The sequence below is a fragment of the Didymella exigua genome (genome assembly GCF_010094145.1).
Source record: "Didymella exigua CBS 183.55 unplaced genomic scaffold M421scaffold_31, whole genome shotgun sequence".
Taxonomy (NCBI): domain Eukaryota; kingdom Fungi; phylum Ascomycota; class Dothideomycetes; order Pleosporales; family Didymellaceae; genus Didymella; species Didymella exigua.
In genome coordinates, this window is record NW_022984805.1 from 218,355 (window position 1) to 237,446 (window position 19,092).

A 19,092-nucleotide genomic window follows, 5' to 3' on the forward strand; every position below is an offset into this window, starting at 1 on the left:
TTTGCGACAGACATGAACGATCGTTACCTCGTCCGGGAGGTTGAAACAAAGCAAGAGTTGGAGGAGGTACTCGAAGTGATTTGGGCAGCAAATCACACACCATACGAACCTTTCATTCAGCTGTTTTTTCCGATCCTTGGTTTCACACCTGCACACCGCGAGGCTGCAATCGCCGAATCGAAGGAGCGATTCTGGAGACAACACGCCGCAGACCCTTCGAGCCATTGGCTCTACGCCTTCGACACCGTCACCGAGAAGGCTGTAGGCTGTGCGCAATGGGTGTTATCAACAACAAACCCATTCGTCAAGGGCGTGCCCAAACTGGAGGCACCGTGGTGGCCTGAGGGTGAATGTCGTAAATTCTGCGAATCGATCTTGAACCAAGCCTACAGGCCACGGGCCAACTGGATGACGCGTCCTCATTGTGGTAAGTAAAGGTCATCAGAAATGAGATTTGACCCTACATATCTATAGAAAACCCCCTCTTCCTGACTATTAGCACTCCGACACCGCAGCTAAAACTGGATACATGCTAACGTAGTGCCAGCACTAAATTGGATGGCGGTCACTCCCGCACATCGTCTGTGCGGTATCGGCTCGCAATTAATGAGAGCGGGTATAAAGAAAGCAGACAATCTTAATCTCGAATGTTGGCTGGAAGGATCGGACATGGGGAAGCCATTGTACGAGAAGTTTGGTTTCCAGTCTCTTCTCAAGGTGGCCTTCGACACCGGAATGCCTGGCGCGACTGATGAATGGCGGAAGTGCGCACACGAGATGACGCCAGCGGCTATTTTCGCGATGTGGAGACCAAAGCAAGGCTTGTGGAGGCTGGAGAACGGACAAGAGGTGGGGCTACCATGGATTCTGGGTGTTCAGCCAGTATTAGATGGTACCTCGCACTCGCATGATGCCTGATCAGTTGTGGAATCTTCAAATGAATAGGTAACGATACAAGTAGTCAAGAAGTGAAGGAGTCGTGAGGTGTTTCAAAGCAACCTGCGTGCGAGCTCTTCGGTGTGGAAGCCCTAGTTCCACATGTGGTAATCTGGGAAGTACTTCTTATGGACCCTTCTTGCATACTCGACCGTATTGGGAAATCGCGTCTTCAAAAGATCCCTACTCCAAGGCGCAGAATCGCTAACAAGGTTGGCGACAACAAAGCCAAAGACAGTGGTGTCGGCTTCAGATGGCTCGTTCCCTCCCAATACCCAGAAACACTCTTCCTTGCTCTGTTTCTTGTCCATACTGGCTTCGAGCAACCCATTGACGGATTCCCAAACCTCTTCAGTGAAAGCAGTGATTTCTGCGTCACTAAAGCGACCGGTCCCTTGTTCATGAAGTCGCTGGACGATGCCCCGGTACGCCAGAGTTCCTGCGATGATCCTTGCTGGGTATGGCAGCTTGCCCATGGCATGGTCTCGCATGACATAGTAGTTCTTGACCCAACGCTCATGCGTGTCGTAAAACGCGAGCTTGTCTTCCATCAATGCTCGAATTGCAAGGTCGTGTCCCTTCTCCAAAGCACCCAGGTCTGCGTTCAAACTATGCAGCAGGCCCTTGTTCACAAAGTCTTTCGCAATCAGGGTCGAATCCGAGAGCCATACTGAAGAATGCCCAGGCATGGTCACCTCCACGTACGGTATCTTTCCTTTAGGTCCGGACGGGGGGAAGCCAATCTCACAGATGTACTTGAGACCTGACAGACGACAACGAAGCTCGAGCTTCGAGACATAAGGGCTCCAGGTGTACTGGCTCGGTAGGTCGGCTCCCCGGTAAATCGCAACTCGTTGACCAGTCTTGAGATCCATCACGGATGTTGGACACGCAGGTGAACGAAGATGAGATAGAAGGATACAGGGAAGGTACAAGCGACAATAGATATGGCGAGGCTCTTTATCAGTTTGCCAACAACGGTCAGCCGGAGTTCTAGACTGAAAAGATGGTACAGAACGAAAACGCACGACATCTCTCTGCACTGCACTCCAGACAAATGTATAAGTACCCTGGCCTCTGCGGCACGAGCTTCAGCCCTAAGGCCATTGGGCCTGGTGGGTTATTCTTGGTGAGGACGGAGGAGGGGTACCGCCCACTCCGACTATCGATTACTTTCTTGGCCGTAAGAATTTCGAAAGCTTACCTCTTAAGGGATAGGTAGGCGAGAAAGATGCAAGACAGAAAGGCGCTCATGCTGCCTACGGGTTCAGGCTGAAGGGTCGAGTTACACGCGGCATCATTGTCCCCAGTGAACCACGGCTGCTCCCCTCTTCGAAGTAACCCTGCGGCGTCAACACTGAGCCGAGCTGCCAACCAGGCTCATGAGGACATGGAAGGTGGCGAGCACGCTGCGAGGCGATGCATTGTGAGCTGTCAGTGAGGCATATGCGCGTGATCAGTTTACTTGCAGCTCGGCCCCACCATTTCCGCGAATCTCACCACGTGATACCGCGTAGGGAAGTCGCAAGGCTTACACGCGCATGCTTTGCTCAACCGTGCAGGTACAACCTCACGGATGACATACATCTCGATGAGAAGCTTTGGAAATATTGTAACCGAGTTCATAACATGACCTCTGGTGTTGGTCGCGCCTGCTGGACACTCTCATGAACTACAGTACGTCATCGATTTTCTAAGGTTCGCGCTTGCAGCTCTAGGGGCAATTGTCTCGACAACCGCCACCAAGCCTTCCACACACGCTATCCATGGACCCAACATGCATGAAAGATGCCCTTGAAAGCTGCGTCGGTCTCGAATCAGGTCGTTCGAAAACGCAAAAGAAAGGCGCAAGACGAACATCCGGAGCATTCCCAGCGTTCCGCTAAGTCGCAAACGCCAGTGCTCGATGATGAAGGCCAAGATAACTTGAGCAATGCAGCAAATGATAGCACGACGACCACGAGTGTTCCCACCAAGACCTACTATGGCGGCAAGAAGCCGCGACGAACGACGAAAGCGAAGAAACCCGCACTGGTACGACGCGCCTCATCGACATTGGTTGAATCATCAATGCCATGGCCGGAGCACTTTACAAAACTACAGCAAGTGCACCGCGCGCTCAATCTCGTCTACACTTTCTGCTGCACGCGCAAGCAGCTCGCCACAACTCTCGATAATCTTAGAGCGACAGTTGAAGGGCACATCAAGCGCGCGCTGCTTACCGAAGACGTCGCACAGATCACAGCCTTGATACCCCGGGCTATCAACTTCGCCTACGTCGACGAAGCTATGCTGCAAATAAATCTGATGGGTCAAGAGGACAACATGAAAGGAAGGAGAGCGCAAGATTTCCTTATCATGCAGCCTGAGCCGGACAAGGGCGAACACCGAGAGGTGTTGCTCTTCGAGTTCATCGACGGAGACCTGAAGCGTCAGGTTCAGAATGCGAAAACTGGAGAACCTATAAGAGCGACCCAGAGGCTACGCCATGAAGAGCTCAAAATGCCGGTGTTCAGTCAAAAGCAGATGATGAACCTAATAGAGAAGCGCAACGCCAAGTTTACCTCGGCCATCAATGCATTTCTGGACCAATGCGCAGAAGAAGGACGCAGCGCAGTAGAGATACTCAAAGAGACGTCCTTGATGTTCATACCCCAGCCTACAGAAAGCCGCGGCTCTACCCTAGGGCCCCAAGTGTCGAAACTACCAACGTCCATACCAATTGAGCGAAAGAGTATACCGGAGATTGTGGATGAAATGAAGGCTCTTGAATGGTACTCTGGCCAGATTGTACCGGACGGCCATCGAGTATTTGACCCACAACCTCCCATTTATGGCGACCTCAACTTTGCTATGTCTCAAAACCTCGTCAATGCGTTGTACAACAGAAGTAACATCACACAGCTGTATGCACACCAAGCTGAGGCTATCAACAACCTTTATGAGGGATATAATGTCATTGTGTCAACGTCAACCAGTTCAGGCAAATCCCTGATCTACCAGATTCCTGTTCTTCATCAGCTGGAGCAGGAGCCAGAGACAAGGGCGATGTATATTTTCCCCACAAAAGCGCTGGCACAAGATCAAAGGAAGAGTATGAAAGAGCTGCTACGCTTTATGGACGGCATGCAAGACATCATCGTGGAGACATTTGACGGAGATACGGCTATGTCAGACCGTGACTACATCAGAGATGAGGGTCGAGTCATCTTCACGAACCCGGACATGCTACACCTAACAATCTTGCCTCAGGAAGAAGCCTGGCGAACGTTTCTTCAGAATCTTCGTTTTGTTGTTGTAGATGAGTTGCATGTCTACAATGGTTTATTTGGAGCTCACGTTGCTATGATCATGCGCCGATTGCGCAGGATATGCGCTGCGTTGGGTAACCGACACATCAAGTTCATATCTTGCTCTGCAACGGTTGCGAACCCAGAAACCCACATGAAAACCATCTTCGGCGTTGATGAGGTCAGACTGACCGACTTCGATGGCTCACCGTCTGGCCGAAAAGAGTTTCTGTGCTGGAACACACCCTTCAAAGACCCAGGCGATCCAACTTCAGGTCGCGGTGACTGCAACACTGAGACCGCAAAGCTCTTTTGTCAATTAATCTTGAGGGGCGTAAGGGTCATTGCGTTCTGTCGAGTACGAAAGCAATGCGAGGCGTTACAGGCGGCCATCAAGACAGAGCTGACGATTCTTGAACGAACAGAGGTTACCGGACGAGTCATGTCATACCGAGGCGGTTACACGCCTCAAGACAGACGGCAGATTGAGCGGGAGATGTTTGATGGTAAGCTGTTGGGCATCGTGGCGACCACTGCGCTAGAGCTTGGTGTCGACATCGGATCCCTAGACTGCGTACTCACCGTCGGTTTCCCGTACACTATCGCGAATCTTCGTCAACAAAGTGGACGTGCTGGAAGACGAAACAAGGACTCTTTGTCAGTCTTAGTCGGTGATTGTTTCCCAACAGACCAGTACTACATGCAGAATCCGGAAGAGATCTTCACCAAACCGAATTGCGAACTTCAAGTCGATCTGGAGAATATGCTGGTGCTCGAAGGTCACGTTCAGTGTGCTGCACACGAGATGCCGATCACCGTTGAGGCAGACACAGCATACTTTGGTCTGCTGCTACCGAAGATCGCTAGAGAGCGAATGCGCAGAGATGGCAACGGATTCTACCATTGCAACGAGCGCTTCCTGCCCCAGCCATCTCGATTGGTAGCTATTCGCGATACTGAAGACACCCACTTTGCCATCATTGACGTCACACATGGCAAGAATACGGTTCTGGAGGAACTGGAAGCCTCACGCGCCTTCTTCACGATCTACGACGGCGGCATCTTCCTGCACCAGGGTAATACATATCTGGTCAAAGAGTTCAGTCAAGAGCGAATGATCGCTAAGGTGGAATATGTGAAGGTGGATTGGACGACCCAGCAGCGTGACTATACCGACATCGATCCCGTCGAGACAGAAGCTATTCGCAGAATTCCCGGTTCACGATCGAGAGCTTTCTTTGGGCCTATCAAGATCCAGCAAATCGTCTACGGCTTCTTCAAGATTGACAAGAAGCGACGCATCCTCGATGCCGTACAGGTCGACAACCCTCCAATCATCCTTTTCTCAAAAGGCATGTGGCTCGACGTTCCGAAGTCAGCTATGGACATCTTAAAATCCCGCAGACTTAACATCGCTGCCGGCATCCACGCCGCAGAACACTCGGTACTGTCTCTCATGCCCAATTACGTCATCAGCATGCCCGGCGATGTACGCACCGAGTGTAAGTTTGCTGTTAAAGAATTTGCAAAGAAGGAAACACAGCGCAAGCGGCCCGCTCGGCTCACTTTCTACGATGCCAAGGGAGGCGCAAGCGGGAGCGGCATATCCACAAAGGCTTTCGAGCACGTTGACTCTCTACTTGCACAAGCATGCAAACGTCTTCAGACGTGCCACTGTTTGGAGGGCTGCCTCGAGTGCTGCAATGATGATCGCTGCAAACATGCCAACCAAGTTATGAGCAAGGCTGGCGCAATGGTCATTGTCATGTGCTTGTTGGGTCGAGAGAAAGAGATCGACATCGACGCGCTGCCTTGGGGTGAAGAGGATACAGTGCAGGCGTGTATTGAAACTGTCGTCGAGGCAGAGATGGTACGAATGGCGAGGGGGAAGGTAGTTGATGGCGTACTAATCAAGGAAGAAGAGGAGGACGAGGATCATTTCGCGAGGAGTATTCATATGTTTGGTGGCGAGCGCTCCTTCATTGGTGTGCACAAGCACAAGCCGGTTCTTGGGAAGGCAGGGGAGACATACGGCTCTTGGGCTTGAACGTTTTATGTGTAAGCCACAAAACTATTTAGTGACCCCCTATTTCCTCCTCACTACACCTAAAACTCAAGGCATGCTCGGGGTCGGCGCGCCCTTGCCCAGCTTGAAGTGGCCAGGCATCAAGTTGATGAACACAGATGCAGGATCATACTTGGCCGACACCGCTTTTAACTTCTGAACATTGGTCGCGCCGTAACTGCCGATTGGGTCTTCAAATTGCGATGCGTAGATCATGTAAATGTAGTCATTGTCCACCCCTTTTCTCTTCGCCTCTGCCTTGACCTTCTCGATGACGCCTGAGAAAAAGTCAAGGATTCTACCATGGTCAGATGTGTTCGCCCATCTCGAGCTCATGTTCACGACAAATGAAGGACCGTTCGATGGCTTGAGGCTGAGCGTGTCACCGCCTTTCTTCTGCATGCCTTTCAGCCGTCCAGCCGCGATCGCTTGAATCGAGATCGATTGAAAAAAACCTGTGGCATCATTGTACCGCCGGTAGCTCGGCATACAATGTGTTTACCAGGAACGAGAAGACGTTCCGGTCATACTGTATCGCAAATTACTGAAGGGCTTACCAAGCATCTATTACAGAATATGGCGGGGTACTATCGCAATGGTTGTTCTGGTAAGCTATAAGGGCTCATCAGATCACTTCAGTACTTAGCTGACACTGCTCAGTCGTTGATTGGCAGTGTGCACAGTAGTTGATTCACATGCAACGAAGCAAGAGATCTCTCGTATGCCTATTTAGTAGACTTATTCGAAGGTGATGATTTTTTTACTATCGCGAAAAAAGCCATTACCTCACGTCACACTCTGACAAGTTCGCCAACGCACAACAATGAGCCTTCAGACGACTGGCTCTTCGTCACCAGCAACCATCTTCTCGTCCCTGGGGTAATCTGGCGATGCCGCGCTACCACCGTACATGATCGCTGTGAGTCCAATCTCGTTGTTGATCTCCGCCATCCTCTCCTGGTCCTTCTGGACGGCACCCTCGCTTCCAAAGATGATGTCCATCTCCTCCAGGCTCAAGCGCTTCGTCTCTGGTACGAAGAACCAGATGAAAGCCGCTCCCATGAATGTCAACAGACCAAACAAGATGTACGTCCCATACGTTATCTTCTCAAGAAGATCAGGTGTGATCTGTCCAATGATGAAGTTGTTCATCCAATTGCTCGAGCCACCGAGCGCAGTACCGTAGGGACGAGTGCTGATAGGCCATATCTCGGCGATCAAGATCCACGCACAAGGTCCCCAGGAGTAGCCGAAGTGAATGACGAAGAGCCAGACCATAACGACGGCGGCCCAGCCAGCGCCCTTGGCGTTGTGGAAGTTGTTGATGTTCTTGGCGAGGATGATGGCGATAATGATGTGCGATACGCCCATACCGATGGCCCCGATGGCAAGCACAGGTCTGCGACCAGCGCGATCGATGTAGAGCACGGCAGGGACCGGAGAGTATCAGTGTGACCACAGAGAGAGGGGGAGGCGTGAGACTTACTGGTGGCGAGGAACATGACGATGCCTACGACACCTGTTGCGAGCAGAGAGGTGGTGTTACCGGTTAGACCGAGCTGTCCGAAGATGGAAGGAGCGTAGTACAGGACTGCGTTGATTCTGACAATTTTCAGTGAGACATAAGGCATAGTAAGAAAGACTCACCCGCTCCACTGCTGGAAAAACATGGTGACACTGGCCACGATGACGCGTTTGAACATGGCCTTTGTCTTGAAAAGCGCGCCAATGGCGACGAACTGAAGCTTGAAAGTATTCCAAGCAGTCAACTGCGACAGATGCGGAAACTTCTCAGCAATGCTGCGTTTTTCGAACATTGACTGGGCCTTAATCTCAAGGAACTCGAGGTAGATCAGCTCGTGATCCTCGGGGAGCTCACGGAGAGATGCAAGCGTGCGGCTGGCTTCGTCTTCACGGCCGTGGTGAACCAGCCATCTTGGGGAGAATGGCATCCAGAGCATGCCGAAGAACAGTACTGCAGCAGGAGCGAGCTGAACGCAGATGGGCACGAGCCAGGCTGCGTTGGACTGGGTCTCGCCGGTTCCGCCAATGTAGTTCGTCCCGTAATTGATCCAGAAGCTAACCATGATACCAAAGGTGATGGCCAACTGCTGGCCGGCTACAAGAGCGCCACGAACTTCACTGTTGCCCGGTCAATGGGTGTTCATCGATAGAGACGGCTGTTCTTACGGAGGAGCACATTCCGAATTGTACATAGGTACGATACACGATAGGGCACCGACGCCAATACCTCTAGTAGAGTGTTAGTGGCTTTCTGATTACAGATGGAGAGCAACCCACGTAATGAAACGACCAGCAAGAATCTCGTTATGCCCGCCAGCAATTGCTGTGATCTGGATGACAACACCGAGGATGAAGACACCGGTGGCGGCCAGGATACCGTACTTGCGAGAGAGAGTCTCAGCGACAAACCCGGACATGACTGCACCGAACCAGGCACCAAGCTCGAGAATGGCCGTCAGCCAGCCCTTCTGTGTCGGGTTGTCGATGTATCCATCGGTTTCTAGAAGGCCGCAGTCAGTACATAGGTACTGTAACTGGCCCTTGAGGGGCAACATACGCTTTCCAAAGGCGGGCATGGCCAGAATACCAGAGAACATGCCTTGGTTGTATCCATAGAGGACACCTCCCAAGCAGGCGAAGAGCGCGATACGGAAGACCTTGAAGTTCTTGACGAGAGCTGATGGACCACTCTTGCCCATCAAAGCCTGACGCCTCTCAAGTGCGGCACCAAGGCCTTCTGGTGCTGCACCTCCACCACCCATGATGAATATTGATGGATGAGAAAGTTGAAGATCAAAGTTTGAACAAGTGCGAGCTGATCGATGTACAACAGATCTGCGGAGCTTTGCGGCTTACTACAGGCACACCCAACTCTTTGTACGTTCACATTGCACTCTTATCATGCCGCAGCCTACGAGATATTATCCAGCACCCTGGTGGTGAGGGGTTCCGCAGTCATCGCGGTAGTTCAGGCACAACATTACACCACGACCGGTCGAGCGTTCACATGAATCGTGTGCTGCGCCAGTGGCAGTGGATACAACTACGCGATCTACCAATGCAACGCTCGAGCGACTCTTCGCTAAGAAGAGTTCGGCTTGACCACCGAGAACGCCTTGAGGGCTTCAACGTGTGAGCTCCACATGTCTCAGGGTGTCTGATTGGACAGCATCCGGTTTTGTGCTGACAGTGATGGTCATTGTCCATCTGCATGAAGGCCAAGCCGCGGGGAGATTTAGGCTAAACTGCTCTTTCACACGCTGTAAGGCGACAATCCTCCTGGGAATAGTCCATAGACTGGGGTTCGGTGGCGCATCGTACGGATGCTTCCCATTGATATCGCGCTTGAGGTCCACTCGTTCAACTTACAACGACGCCTCTGCGGTTGAGGGCTGAACCTGATTTGCGGTTTTGATATGTCCTTAGGACTCTTTCACGTGGAAAGGGTGTATCATATTGGCGATTGGTTGGTTAGTCGGAAAGCCTTCCAGGGTTCGATGGAGGTCTCCTCTCGAACATCCGATGGTGCGCGCAGAACTACTGCAGAATCATGTGACAATCATGAGTATAATGGTCACCAGGAGCAGATGCCAAATGGCGAGTTTGAAGTGTTTGTCGTGACGATCTGAATGATCACGAAAGCGCGATGCACGGTCCCGAGAACGCGCCGTTGCAGATCTGGCAAGCGCGCCTACTTCCTATCCTTTCACACCATTAACACCGTATCGTAATAGCGATCACCTGACACCAAGGCAAGATGGGCGACTCAATTCTGACACGGAAGCGAGACTTGATCTACTTGATCTTCTTCCTAACGCATCTACCAGTGATGCTAGGTATGTAGCCTTCTGTTCTCCACCTGCGGGAGCTCCAATGTAGAGGTTATGCCTGCACGTGCAAATCATTCTCAACCCTCCGATATCAATCACAGACAGTCAATTGCACACTGTCTTCATCATTTCGCAAATCTCGGATGTATTGATTACAACTACCATACGCATCGCCTGCATTATATTCACTAACCTCTCCCAGCATTCGACCTAACAGCCTACTACCCCATCAACATCAAACCCCTCTGGATGAACGATCTCCGCACCTTTTATGTCTCCACCTACGGCGATCGCTTCTTCTACAACCCAGCCCCCTGGTTCGGCGTCCTCACTTTCCTCGAGCTTGTGTATCACCTGCCCCTCACGCTCTGGGCCATCCCCGCCTTGTTGCGCAACGATCCTCGCATTCCCCTTGCGCTCCTAGTGTTTGGTATGGAGACGAGCATCACGACGCTGGTCTGCCTGGCGGAGATGTGGAGCTGGGAGGAGTTGAGGCCGGAGCAGAGAGGGGTGGCGGGGTTGGGAGGTATGTATGGGGGGTATTTGGCGCTGAGTGTGTTTATGACGCTGGACTGTTATGCCAGATTGGATCAGTGGATCGCGAAGCAGAAGGGACTGGTGCCTGATACGAAGAAGAAGCTTTGAGGGCGCCAAGCGGGGTATGCGGCACGATCTAGCGAGTCAATGTTGGTGCAGAGACAATGTAGTTGTGAATACTAGGGTGTTCTACCTCCAATGTGATGTGTACTTGGTGTTCCTTCATCTGAGCTGTACGCACTCTACTATGCTGTAGCGCCTGAGGCATGTGCACTCTCCTTCTCCTCCATCTTCCTCCTGGCGGCCAGGATCATCTCTTCCCGCTTCCTCTGTAAGTTTGATTGACGTTCGCTTCGGTCTGCGCTCCAAACTTTTGTCTTGGGCTTCTCTTCTGTTGGCTCGAGAGGCTGGCTCAGCTTCGAAGAAAGGTTATATCGTGTGATCAGATCAGGATGGCTTGGCTTCGCGGAGGCCACGACTGGCCTCGTAGGTACGGCTGGTGCAGGCGCGGCAGATAGCTGGAACGATGCTGGTGCCTAGGAGATGTCAGTGACGTGTCTCGTACGAGCTGTCCCCCAGAAGGACTCACGCTATCCAAAGATCTGCCACTCAGCACCCTCTCAGTTGTCGCAGCTGCATTTCCTCCGTTACTTTGCAGGTCCCACGCAATATCTCTCCTGTTCAGCTGTGGGAACATTTGGGCTACTGTGTCAATTTGCGCGGGGTCTATGCGCGTGGAGCGGATTGCGGTCGGTCGCGTGCCACTTGCGGAAGGCTTGCTGGAGTACCAGCGATACACAAGAAAGGCAACAACAGCGAAGACGACGACTTGCGGTATGTTGATGCTTTGTTCGGCCATGTTTGCAGGTGTGCGTAAGATGCAAGGCCGAGCTCGGTGGGCGCTTCCGAGAGGCGGCGGACGTCTCGGTACTAGTGAGATGGAACCAAGGTTTGTGAGGGGTCTGACAGGTGGAGAACTTTCGAAGGCATCAGCTCCACCAGCCTCAAAGTAACAAGGGCGTGAGTGCGCAGGGGATAGAGAAAGTAGGTGGTGAGGTCAGAGAGCGGCAAGTTCTACGTTGTTCCTGCCGCGGCAGAGCGAACAGCGCCATTCACTAGCGCCAGAGGCATTGACCCTAATTCTCCACAACAATGCACGTTCTCCACCTTACACCTAGGCCTCTACAATTGAGATTACAGTTTTGCCTGTCGCTTGATGGCGCAGACGTTCGTTCTCTACCCCAATTGATCTGTTATGACCTTCTAGCGTTCCCACTCTGCGATACCCCGTACATATCCACCACATACCCCTTATACTGTAATACACACCATACATCACCATGAGCGCCCCAACGATACCCAGGAAGGAGCTTGTAAGGAAGGAAGTACCGCCAAGAGCGGCTGAAGAGCCGTCGTCGGCGCATTTGAAAGAAGTTGGGGGGAGCAATACGGCGCAGACTTGGGATATACCTGAGGAGGGCAAGCACAAAAGGAAGCGTGCTTTATTTGGCGCCAGCGCTGGTGCTGGCGCGGGATGGGCTCTCTCAGACTGTTTCGATCGATTATTTGTGCCACATAAGCGGTATCTTGGACGTAGTCGTCGGACTTTCCTCATTGCTCTCCTTGTTGCCTTCATCTGTCTGGTGGCTCTGATCATTGGTCTGGCAGTGGGGCTTTCGAAGAAGTCGGAGTGAGCGCTTTCATTAGATCCTCAAAGGTTTGAGCTGATCACTGTGTAGGAGTCGATTCTTGCCGCTTCCAACCAATACCGATCACTTCACCGGAGAATTAACCTACTACGGTACCGGTCTCGGAGCCTGCGGCGTGACCTCCACTGACAACGACGCCATCGTCTCTGTGTCGCACTATCTGTACGATGCTGTTCAGACCGGTAGTGATCCAAATCAGAATCCGCTTTGCGGGAAGAAGATCAGAGCCATAAGGGTAGATGAACGCACTGGCAAGCAGGTCAGCATCGACCTGAAGGTCGTTGATAGATGTATGTACAAATTGTGAGCAGATATAAGCTGTTCACTAACACAGAACAGGCACTGGCTGTGAGCCTACGGATCTCGACGTCAGCCCTGCAATGTTCGACAAGATGGCAGATCACGATCTAGGAAGAGTGACGATGACATGGGCTTGGATATCTTGAGCAAGAGCCTACTGCGAAGGGACTTCCTAAATTTCTTATGCCCCCTACTCACGCTCTCCTTACTGCTTGTTAGCTATAGATACCCACCACCTTCGTGCACTTACCTGTTCAGTTAATCGTTCAGCCTATACAAACCTCAGGGCTGTACATGGGCAGGTCATGCCTCCTTCTTCCCTGCCACATGTCTAGTAAAGACTCGGCATTTAGTAACGGCATCGGTCTGTCTGCCGGTATGCGGACGAATATTTGCCCTTTCAGTGTTTTATATTCTGTCGTAACTTTGAGCACCCGCATTGCATACCCACGCGTACAAGCACTTGGCGAACAAGGAAGAAAAAAAAGATCGCCAAAGCAGACGCAGTGTGTACCGCATGAACAATCCATGTACATCTCCGCTTAGCTCCCAGCCGTTTTAAGATCCTCCATTAGTGCGTCAATGATCTTGAACATCTCTTCCGCCATCTTCTTTCCCTCCTCCCTCCACGACTCATCGCACAACCGCCCGAACCGATCCGGATGCCACCTTAGCCTCTCTTGCTTTAGCCACTCGTAGCTGTACAGCCCGCTCGCGCGCATCAGCATCTCCACGTCGTGTCTGCATGCTTTGATACTCAGGGACTCCGTTTTGAGCAGCTCGCATGAGGGAAGCGCACATATCGTCACTATCGGAGGCAGGTACGGAAAGGCGACAAGAAGAGCGGCGGGAGCTGGGGTCGTTGTTGGGATTGAGGTTGATGAAGACCGGACTTGCAGTTTGCGGGGTTTCGGGCGGACTGGGATGTTGCCAGATGGACTTGAAGGCGATGGGCCTGTCGTCGGGCCGATCGCTGCTAAAGCTGAGGCTAGCTTGCTTGCTGTGTCTTTCGACCATTGCTCGTAGAGGGTCTGGATGGCGGCGTCTGGTTTTGTGCTGCTTGATGATAGAAGAGGTGTCGCTGTGCTGTTTTGGTGACCCGACTGGCTTCTGTTCCGACTCTTCTTTGCTTTGGCGAAGAAGTTGAGAGCCAAATCTTCCAGAGCATCTTCGTTAATGTCGTCAATGCTACCAGCCCACGTGCCGTCGTTGCGGATGGCGACGAACTGGTCAGATATAGTAGGATCAAGGGCGATGAATGCAAGCTCGCTCCACGAAAAGCCCTTTTCAGCCTTCCATTCTTCAACAGTCTCTTTGTAGATCTCCCAGCTATCTCCATCACCAAGTCGATAAACCACGTCTCCATACTCACTCATGGCAAAGAAAGCGCCTTCAGGTCCCCAGGTAACGATACGAGGGGGGCCTACACGCCATCCCGAAGGTGTTAGCCATGACTGTAAGGAGTCCTCAAGACTGGGCGGCAGGTTTGCCCATCGTATAAGCTCAGGATGCCAGACAATGAACGAGTCGTTGGGTCCAAGGCAGAATCGTAGGTGCGGAGAGTGCCAGGTCTTCGCTAAGATGGTCTGAAGACGTTGGGGTAGCAGCGCACCCCATCGTATGCTACTTCGACCAGAGGCATCTTTGAAGCTGAGCAGCCATGATTCGGGAACGGGCCCTAGTGATGCCCAGTGAATCTCCGTTGCGGTTGAGATAAGGGATGAGAGCGAGGTAGGAAGATTGTGACTTGAGGCGCATGTCAGCTTGGTACATGGGATCAAAGGTGCGACGTACTGGTTGATTCCTTGGAAGCTTTTCGAGATGAAGCTGTCGTTCCTCCCAAACGAAAGAAAGGAAGCGTTACTGGATGTAGCGGCCATGCTGGGTGGTTATTGGCTCGTCGATGTTGTTATGACGTCACATTTGCCTGTGGAGCTTTGTGGCGTCCTTCCGTGCGACTGAGACCTGTGGAGTTATAGCAACTTTATCCTGCGTATCATTGCATGGCTTTAATTACATGTGTCTGTTGGTGAGGCGACCAAATTGCTCGATACGAAGTTGGCCGATGTGTGAAGCAGCAGCTTCCCTGCTCTGAACCTGGAGATGATCTCGCTTGGCGCGGCAACGCTGTTTACACCCCGATCGCTCCACCTCCTTAGTGCAAAGCATTCACATGTCGTTCACCATTTCCTGGAGCGTCTTCTGAGCTTTAAATAAGGCAGTTGGCGAAGATTCAGACCTCTCGATTAATCGACCACCCTGGGGGGCGATCATGTGCGACGCAACGTTCACATTCGGCCAAAGAGGAAGCCACTTCTTCCAGTGCCCGTCGAGGCGGGAGATGTTCGTTGCGCTCATCAAATCCGCGTTCGAGAACACTAACAATACTCCAGCGCTCGCCTGCCCGCAAAATTGACGGCCTTCCTTTCATCATCGCAACTCCAACAAGTCCACCACATCGCCCTCGGCTTTCAGGACAGCTTCCTAATCACATGGCGCGACCGCTCTGGACTGGATCGAATGAACAGCCTAGGGCTTCCAGACGAGCTAACGACTTTTCTCTTTGCCAAAAATGCGCAAGACCAATTGATTCGCAACATACCCGCCATCCGTTGCGTCCTAGGACCCTACAACAATTCTTTTTTCGTACACGACTCTTCCGCATACATATGGATGAGCATCCCAGACGGACTACTGACTGCATTGCAAGCCCGTATAAAGAGCGGGTCTTGGATCGATAAGCCGCGCATTGTGGCTCTTGGTGCGGACGATGGCTTTCTTCTAATCACAGAAAAGAACGTGGCGATCTGGGATCTAGAGAAGTACAAGACGGTATCAGATATGCTAGAATCTGCACGCGCTCAGGCACATGGGATCCGGGACATTCGCAACATCGTTCTGCACGCTTATCGGTATGGGTGCTACGTCGCGCAGTCCAAGACCGGGGCTTTGATGCACGGTAATTTGCCGGCCCACCAGATCTCCGGTATCATGTGCATGCTTGGGCCGGTTCTGCGGGATACAGAGCGTGCAAGAGGCGCCGAGAGAAAGATTGCGGAGCGCAGAGAGAGCGAGCGCGACAATCTGCAACGTAGACCGAGTGGACTACAAGAAAGAGCACGGATCAAGAGGGAGTGGAGTGATCACAAACAACAGTTTACTGCGCAGTCCAAGGGGCTGAAGTTGAGTGTGAGCGTCAGTTTCGGCGTTGGGGGACTGGCCAGGATGCTCGGAGGATCATAGGGGACTTTCATCGATTACATCCGCGCAGGCACACAAGCACCTGCCCCGTCGCCCGAGTGGTGCATTCACAACTTCAACCCCGATCGTAGTTCCGAAAAGTCCCTCATTCATCGTCACTCGGCCCGCGACTATGCGCTCTCAACCGCGCAACTCAAACACGCTTGTGTCTGAAGGACCCAGATAGTGCTCAACACAACCCTCAGTAGCAACCCACGTCTTAGGGAGGACGTTTTATAAGGACAGAAAGCGCCGAGTCAGGTTTGCCTTCTTCACCATTTTTTGAAAAGCTTGGGTTATGATACGAAAACAAGATCGCCTCCGCAATCCGAACAAGCAACCATGACGAAGGAGAGAAAAACATTTCCAGCAGGTTTACAGCGACAGAGAAACATCCAAAACCCGCTTGACTGGTCCATGAGTTTTGCAAGCCGGAGAGGCAGCTGTAGAGGAAGCAGCCAAGGTAGCAGCCACAGAAGAGAGTCTTGTTTCAAGTAGGCTTGAGAGGCCTACTGCACATGAGCTCGTGGCTGCCAATACTCAGGGGACGCAGGCCATGTAGATGTCCCTTCATAAAAGGCGACAGCCATTCGGCATTCATAATTATTATTTTCCGACCGTGAAACCGAGAGCCGTCAGCCCCCGAGACATAACGCGCTTTACCATTCGTTCTAGAGAACCCCTCACTTCGAGAGCGATGCACGCGGCACCCGCTACAACTGCCGTTGCGCACTCACATCTTATAAGAGAATAATTCACACCGCTCTGCAGACGGCAAGAAGCGCGCGGCACATCGAATCCCGCGCACGGCAGTTCGCAAGCCAGACGGAGCAGCCATGATGAAGAGGAGAGATAGATCCTCGGAGCTTTCGAAGCCGCAAACGAAGACCCGAGATACCTTCTCATGCTCGCATTTCAGGATCTGAAGCAGACATAGCGGAACAGGTCGATCTCTTCCGGCGCCCAAGGCTCTTGAGCTGTTAAGTGAAATAGACGGCGGACATTTCTTTGTGTTGATTTGGTTTCGGAGATGGAGAGTGGGGGTTTGGGTACGCAGGTTCGGGTTTCGTTTGGGTAACGAATCTGGAGCAGCAGGAGGCAGATGTTGGTGACGGCTTTGACTTTTTCAAAAACAAAAAGCCACATGTTGAATAGAATGACGAGCCACTTGGCTGGTGACGGTGCATCTACACCTAGTCGCGGACAAAACTCACATGTCCACTCTTGCTTCTCTAAAGGACATGTATCAAGGCATTGCGGCTTTCCAGCACAAGAAGCCACACAAAAGTGAAGTAAGATCATTCCTCGCGCAGTCAGCGACAGTCATGCCTCCTCATTGGCGTATTCGAGAAGACAAAGTGAGGCAAGGTGCAGGAGATGTCAGAGTAGCCGCGGGTTTATCTACCGCGTCGTTGGCCAAGACCACATGGCCGTCAAGCGCAAGAGAACGAGCTGGACGCGGCTGCGGACAAAGAGGCGATGAGAGATAAGCATAGAGTCGATTCCGCAGTCGCTCGACTGCCTGTGTAAATGCAAAGCGGCCGTTGCCGTACCGGGTATAATCCGCACCAAACGCCCTTCCCATGACGCCCGCAATCGCTGAAAGAAAAATCCGTACCTATGCAAGAAAGCAAACGCATGCAAGGCCGTTCATCGTGCCGTCCGCTGTAGTCTCACGACATGACATCATCGTCGTCGTCGTCGTTAATCTCCACCGTGCTCCCCAGCGCCTCCCGTGCTTCCCTAAGCATGGCGCTCATCTGGCTGCTCATCCGCCGCATCCGCGCATCGTCCTCCATCTCCTCCCTCCTGATCCTGCTCACCAGCTTCTGACTGTCCGGCGGCAGGGGACTGGCCTTCTTCTTCTCTTCGGCTTTGCCCGGGCTGCCGAAGCTCAGCCGACTGAAGCTCCGTTGTCTGTTGTGGCTCTTTGAGCCGGAGATGCTACTGTTGTATAGGGGTGTCCGTGTTCCGCTGGAGCGCCGCGATATGGGGATCAGCGAGGGCCGTTTGGAGACGGGTATTGCGCTCGTTCGTGATAGCGGCCGCGGGATCTGCGAGGGCGAGGGTGTGTATGCGGGTGCGGGCATGCGGCGTTCGGATATGCGTGGTGTGATTACGGGGCTTGCGGTCGTTTCCTCGTCGGTACCGACCATGACCCAGGCGTCTTCTGTACGGAGGCGTTTGGGCATGCGCGGGCGGTCAGCGTCTACGGATTCGATTGAGCGGACGCCGTAGTCGTCGCTGGGGCTGGGGCGTGTGTCGAACTTGATCTGTTGAACTGGTGCGGCCGGTTCGCTGGGCTCGGGCTCGTCGTGGAGGCCGAGTTTGGATGCAATCTTGATCTGCGCATCTGCGTCGTAGCTCTGGCCGCCGCCTGCTTGGAATCCGCGGAATGGTACCGTGCAGAACTTGAAGAGTGTGCCTGCAACTCCGCCGACGAGGTTGAAGAGCGAATCGACCATCCAGGAACTCGGCGTATCCGGCGTCGAGGCGACTCGATCTAGTGTCATGGGCCGCATGGAGGGGCTTGTCGGCGAAGACCACATGCCGCGCTGTGTTTGGAGGTTGAAGTAGTCGTCGTAGTTTCCGTTCTGCCGTGTGAAGCTGTTTGTGCCCTCTATGCTCCCTCCTGCCAATGTGTATCGGTCATGCGCAAGCGGCGCAGGACTCTCGAAATGCGAAAATGCTGAAGAAGTGCCGGTCCGTGGCTGTGCTATGAAGCCGCGTATAGAGAATGTATCGTAGTCGCCATTGCGTCGTTTGCGGGTCCCGTGATTGTCCGCATCCATCACCTGCCTCCCGGAGAATCGCGACGCCGCATCGCTGTAGCTTGCGCCAGAGCCCATGCTCGCGTGAGGCGTGTGGAAGACAGGCATGTCGCTCGAGTAGCGTACTGTGGTCCGAAGGGTGGAAGGTGGAGGCTGCCTGCGGCCCGGGGTATCGAGAAGGGGCGGAAGTGAAAGGCTGACGTTGGTCGCTATGCTACAGGTAGAAATGAGACTCCGCGAGGCGTCGAAGCTGCCTAGACTGCAGATGCGGCAGTCAAAGGCACATGGTAAAGGCGGTGAGTGGTGATGCGGAGATCAATACCCAGAAAGACTTTCTCCATGAGCTCGGTGTCTTGAGACCGAACCATTGTTTGCAAGGAGCTCGCCCGG

The 19,092-nt window shown here is 52.9% G+C and overlaps 11 protein-coding genes across 11 annotated transcripts; 5 read left to right on the forward strand and 6 right to left on the reverse strand.

The window, feature by feature from the left end:
• Positions 1-12: 12 nt before the first annotated feature.
• Positions 13-918, forward strand: M421DRAFT_70601 (uncharacterized protein; the record flags this gene model as incomplete). Its single annotated transcript, XM_033596722.1, has 2 exons — positions 13-427; positions 548-918. 2 exons carry the CDS (start codon positions 13-15, stop codon positions 916-918), a joined length of 786 nt encoding a protein of 261 aa, XP_033445484.1.
• On the reverse strand, positions 850-2,206 carry M421DRAFT_262858 (uncharacterized protein). The gene is made up of 2 exons (XM_033588700.1): positions 2,141-2,206; positions 850-1,894 (listed from the first exon to the last, which is right to left on the reverse strand). Exon 2 carries the CDS (start codon positions 1,809-1,811, stop codon positions 1,029-1,031), a length of 783 nt encoding a protein of 260 aa, XP_033445485.1. The 5' UTR covers positions 1,812-1,894; positions 2,141-2,206; the 3' UTR covers positions 850-1,028.
• A 295-nt stretch (positions 2,207-2,501) lies between these two features.
• Positions 2,502-6,528, forward strand: M421DRAFT_424034 (P-loop containing nucleoside triphosphate hydrolase protein). The gene has a single exon (XM_033593629.1). It carries the CDS (start codon positions 2,725-2,727, stop codon positions 6,271-6,273), a length of 3,549 nt encoding a protein of 1,182 aa, XP_033445486.1. The 5' UTR covers positions 2,502-2,724; the 3' UTR covers positions 6,274-6,528.
• On the reverse strand, positions 6,340-6,693 carry M421DRAFT_8113 (uncharacterized protein; the record flags this gene model as incomplete). Its single annotated transcript, XM_033597520.1, has 1 exon — positions 6,340-6,693. One exon carries the CDS (start codon positions 6,691-6,693, stop codon positions 6,340-6,342), a length of 354 nt encoding a protein of 117 aa, XP_033445487.1.
• Positions 6,694-7,016: 323 nt separating this feature from the next.
• M421DRAFT_424036 (quinate permease) lies at positions 7,017-9,140 on the reverse strand. Its single transcript, XM_033593630.1, has 6 exons — positions 8,873-9,140; positions 8,593-8,815; positions 8,482-8,544; positions 7,939-8,433; positions 7,778-7,893; positions 7,017-7,727 (listed from the first exon to the last, which is right to left on the reverse strand). The coding sequence occupies exons 1-6, from the start codon at positions 9,075-9,077 to the stop codon at positions 7,123-7,125; spliced, it is 1,707 nt and encodes a 568-aa protein (XP_033445488.1). The 5' UTR covers positions 9,078-9,140; the 3' UTR covers positions 7,017-7,122.
• Positions 9,141-10,034: 894 nt separating this feature from the next.
• On the forward strand, positions 10,035-10,813 carry M421DRAFT_424038 (uncharacterized protein). The gene is made up of 2 exons (XM_033593631.1): positions 10,035-10,151; positions 10,348-10,813. Exons 1-2 carry the CDS (start codon positions 10,073-10,075, stop codon positions 10,788-10,790), a joined length of 522 nt encoding a protein of 173 aa, XP_033445489.1. The 5' UTR covers positions 10,035-10,072; the 3' UTR covers positions 10,791-10,813.
• Positions 10,814-10,858: 45 nt separating this feature from the next.
• Positions 10,859-11,822, reverse strand: M421DRAFT_262926 (uncharacterized protein). Its single transcript, XM_033588702.1, has 2 exons — positions 11,272-11,822; positions 10,859-11,218 (listed from the first exon to the last, which is right to left on the reverse strand). Exons 1-2 carry the CDS (start codon positions 11,539-11,541, stop codon positions 10,928-10,930), a joined length of 561 nt encoding a protein of 186 aa, XP_033445490.1. The 5' UTR covers positions 11,542-11,822; the 3' UTR covers positions 10,859-10,927.
• A 380-nt stretch (positions 11,823-12,202) lies between these two features.
• Positions 12,203-12,831, forward strand: M421DRAFT_15328 (uncharacterized protein; the record flags this gene model as incomplete). The annotated part of the gene is made up of 3 exons (XM_033587598.1): positions 12,203-12,372; positions 12,422-12,685; positions 12,726-12,831. Coding segments are annotated over 3 exons (540 nt in total), but the record flags the coding sequence as incomplete, so codon positions are not given.
• On the reverse strand, positions 12,815-14,751 carry M421DRAFT_424042 (uncharacterized protein). Its single transcript, XM_033593632.1, has 2 exons — positions 14,486-14,751; positions 12,815-14,437 (listed from the first exon to the last, which is right to left on the reverse strand). The coding sequence occupies exons 1-2, from the start codon at positions 14,569-14,571 to the stop codon at positions 13,234-13,236; spliced, it is 1,290 nt and encodes a 429-aa protein (XP_033445492.1). The 5' UTR covers positions 14,572-14,751; the 3' UTR covers positions 12,815-13,233.
• Positions 14,752-14,808: 57 nt separating this feature from the next.
• On the forward strand, positions 14,809-16,214 carry M421DRAFT_262885 (uncharacterized protein). The gene is made up of 2 exons (XM_033588701.1): positions 14,809-15,034; positions 15,085-16,214. Exons 1-2 carry the CDS (start codon positions 14,964-14,966, stop codon positions 15,932-15,934), a joined length of 921 nt encoding a protein of 306 aa, XP_033445493.1. The 5' UTR covers positions 14,809-14,963; the 3' UTR covers positions 15,935-16,214.
• Positions 16,215-17,267: 1,053 nt separating this feature from the next.
• Positions 17,268-19,062, reverse strand: M421DRAFT_424044 (uncharacterized protein). The gene has a single exon (XM_033593633.1). It carries the CDS (start codon positions 18,808-18,810, stop codon positions 17,605-17,607), a length of 1,206 nt encoding a protein of 401 aa, XP_033445494.1. The 5' UTR covers positions 18,811-19,062; the 3' UTR covers positions 17,268-17,604.
• Positions 19,063-19,092: the final 30 nt, after the last annotated feature.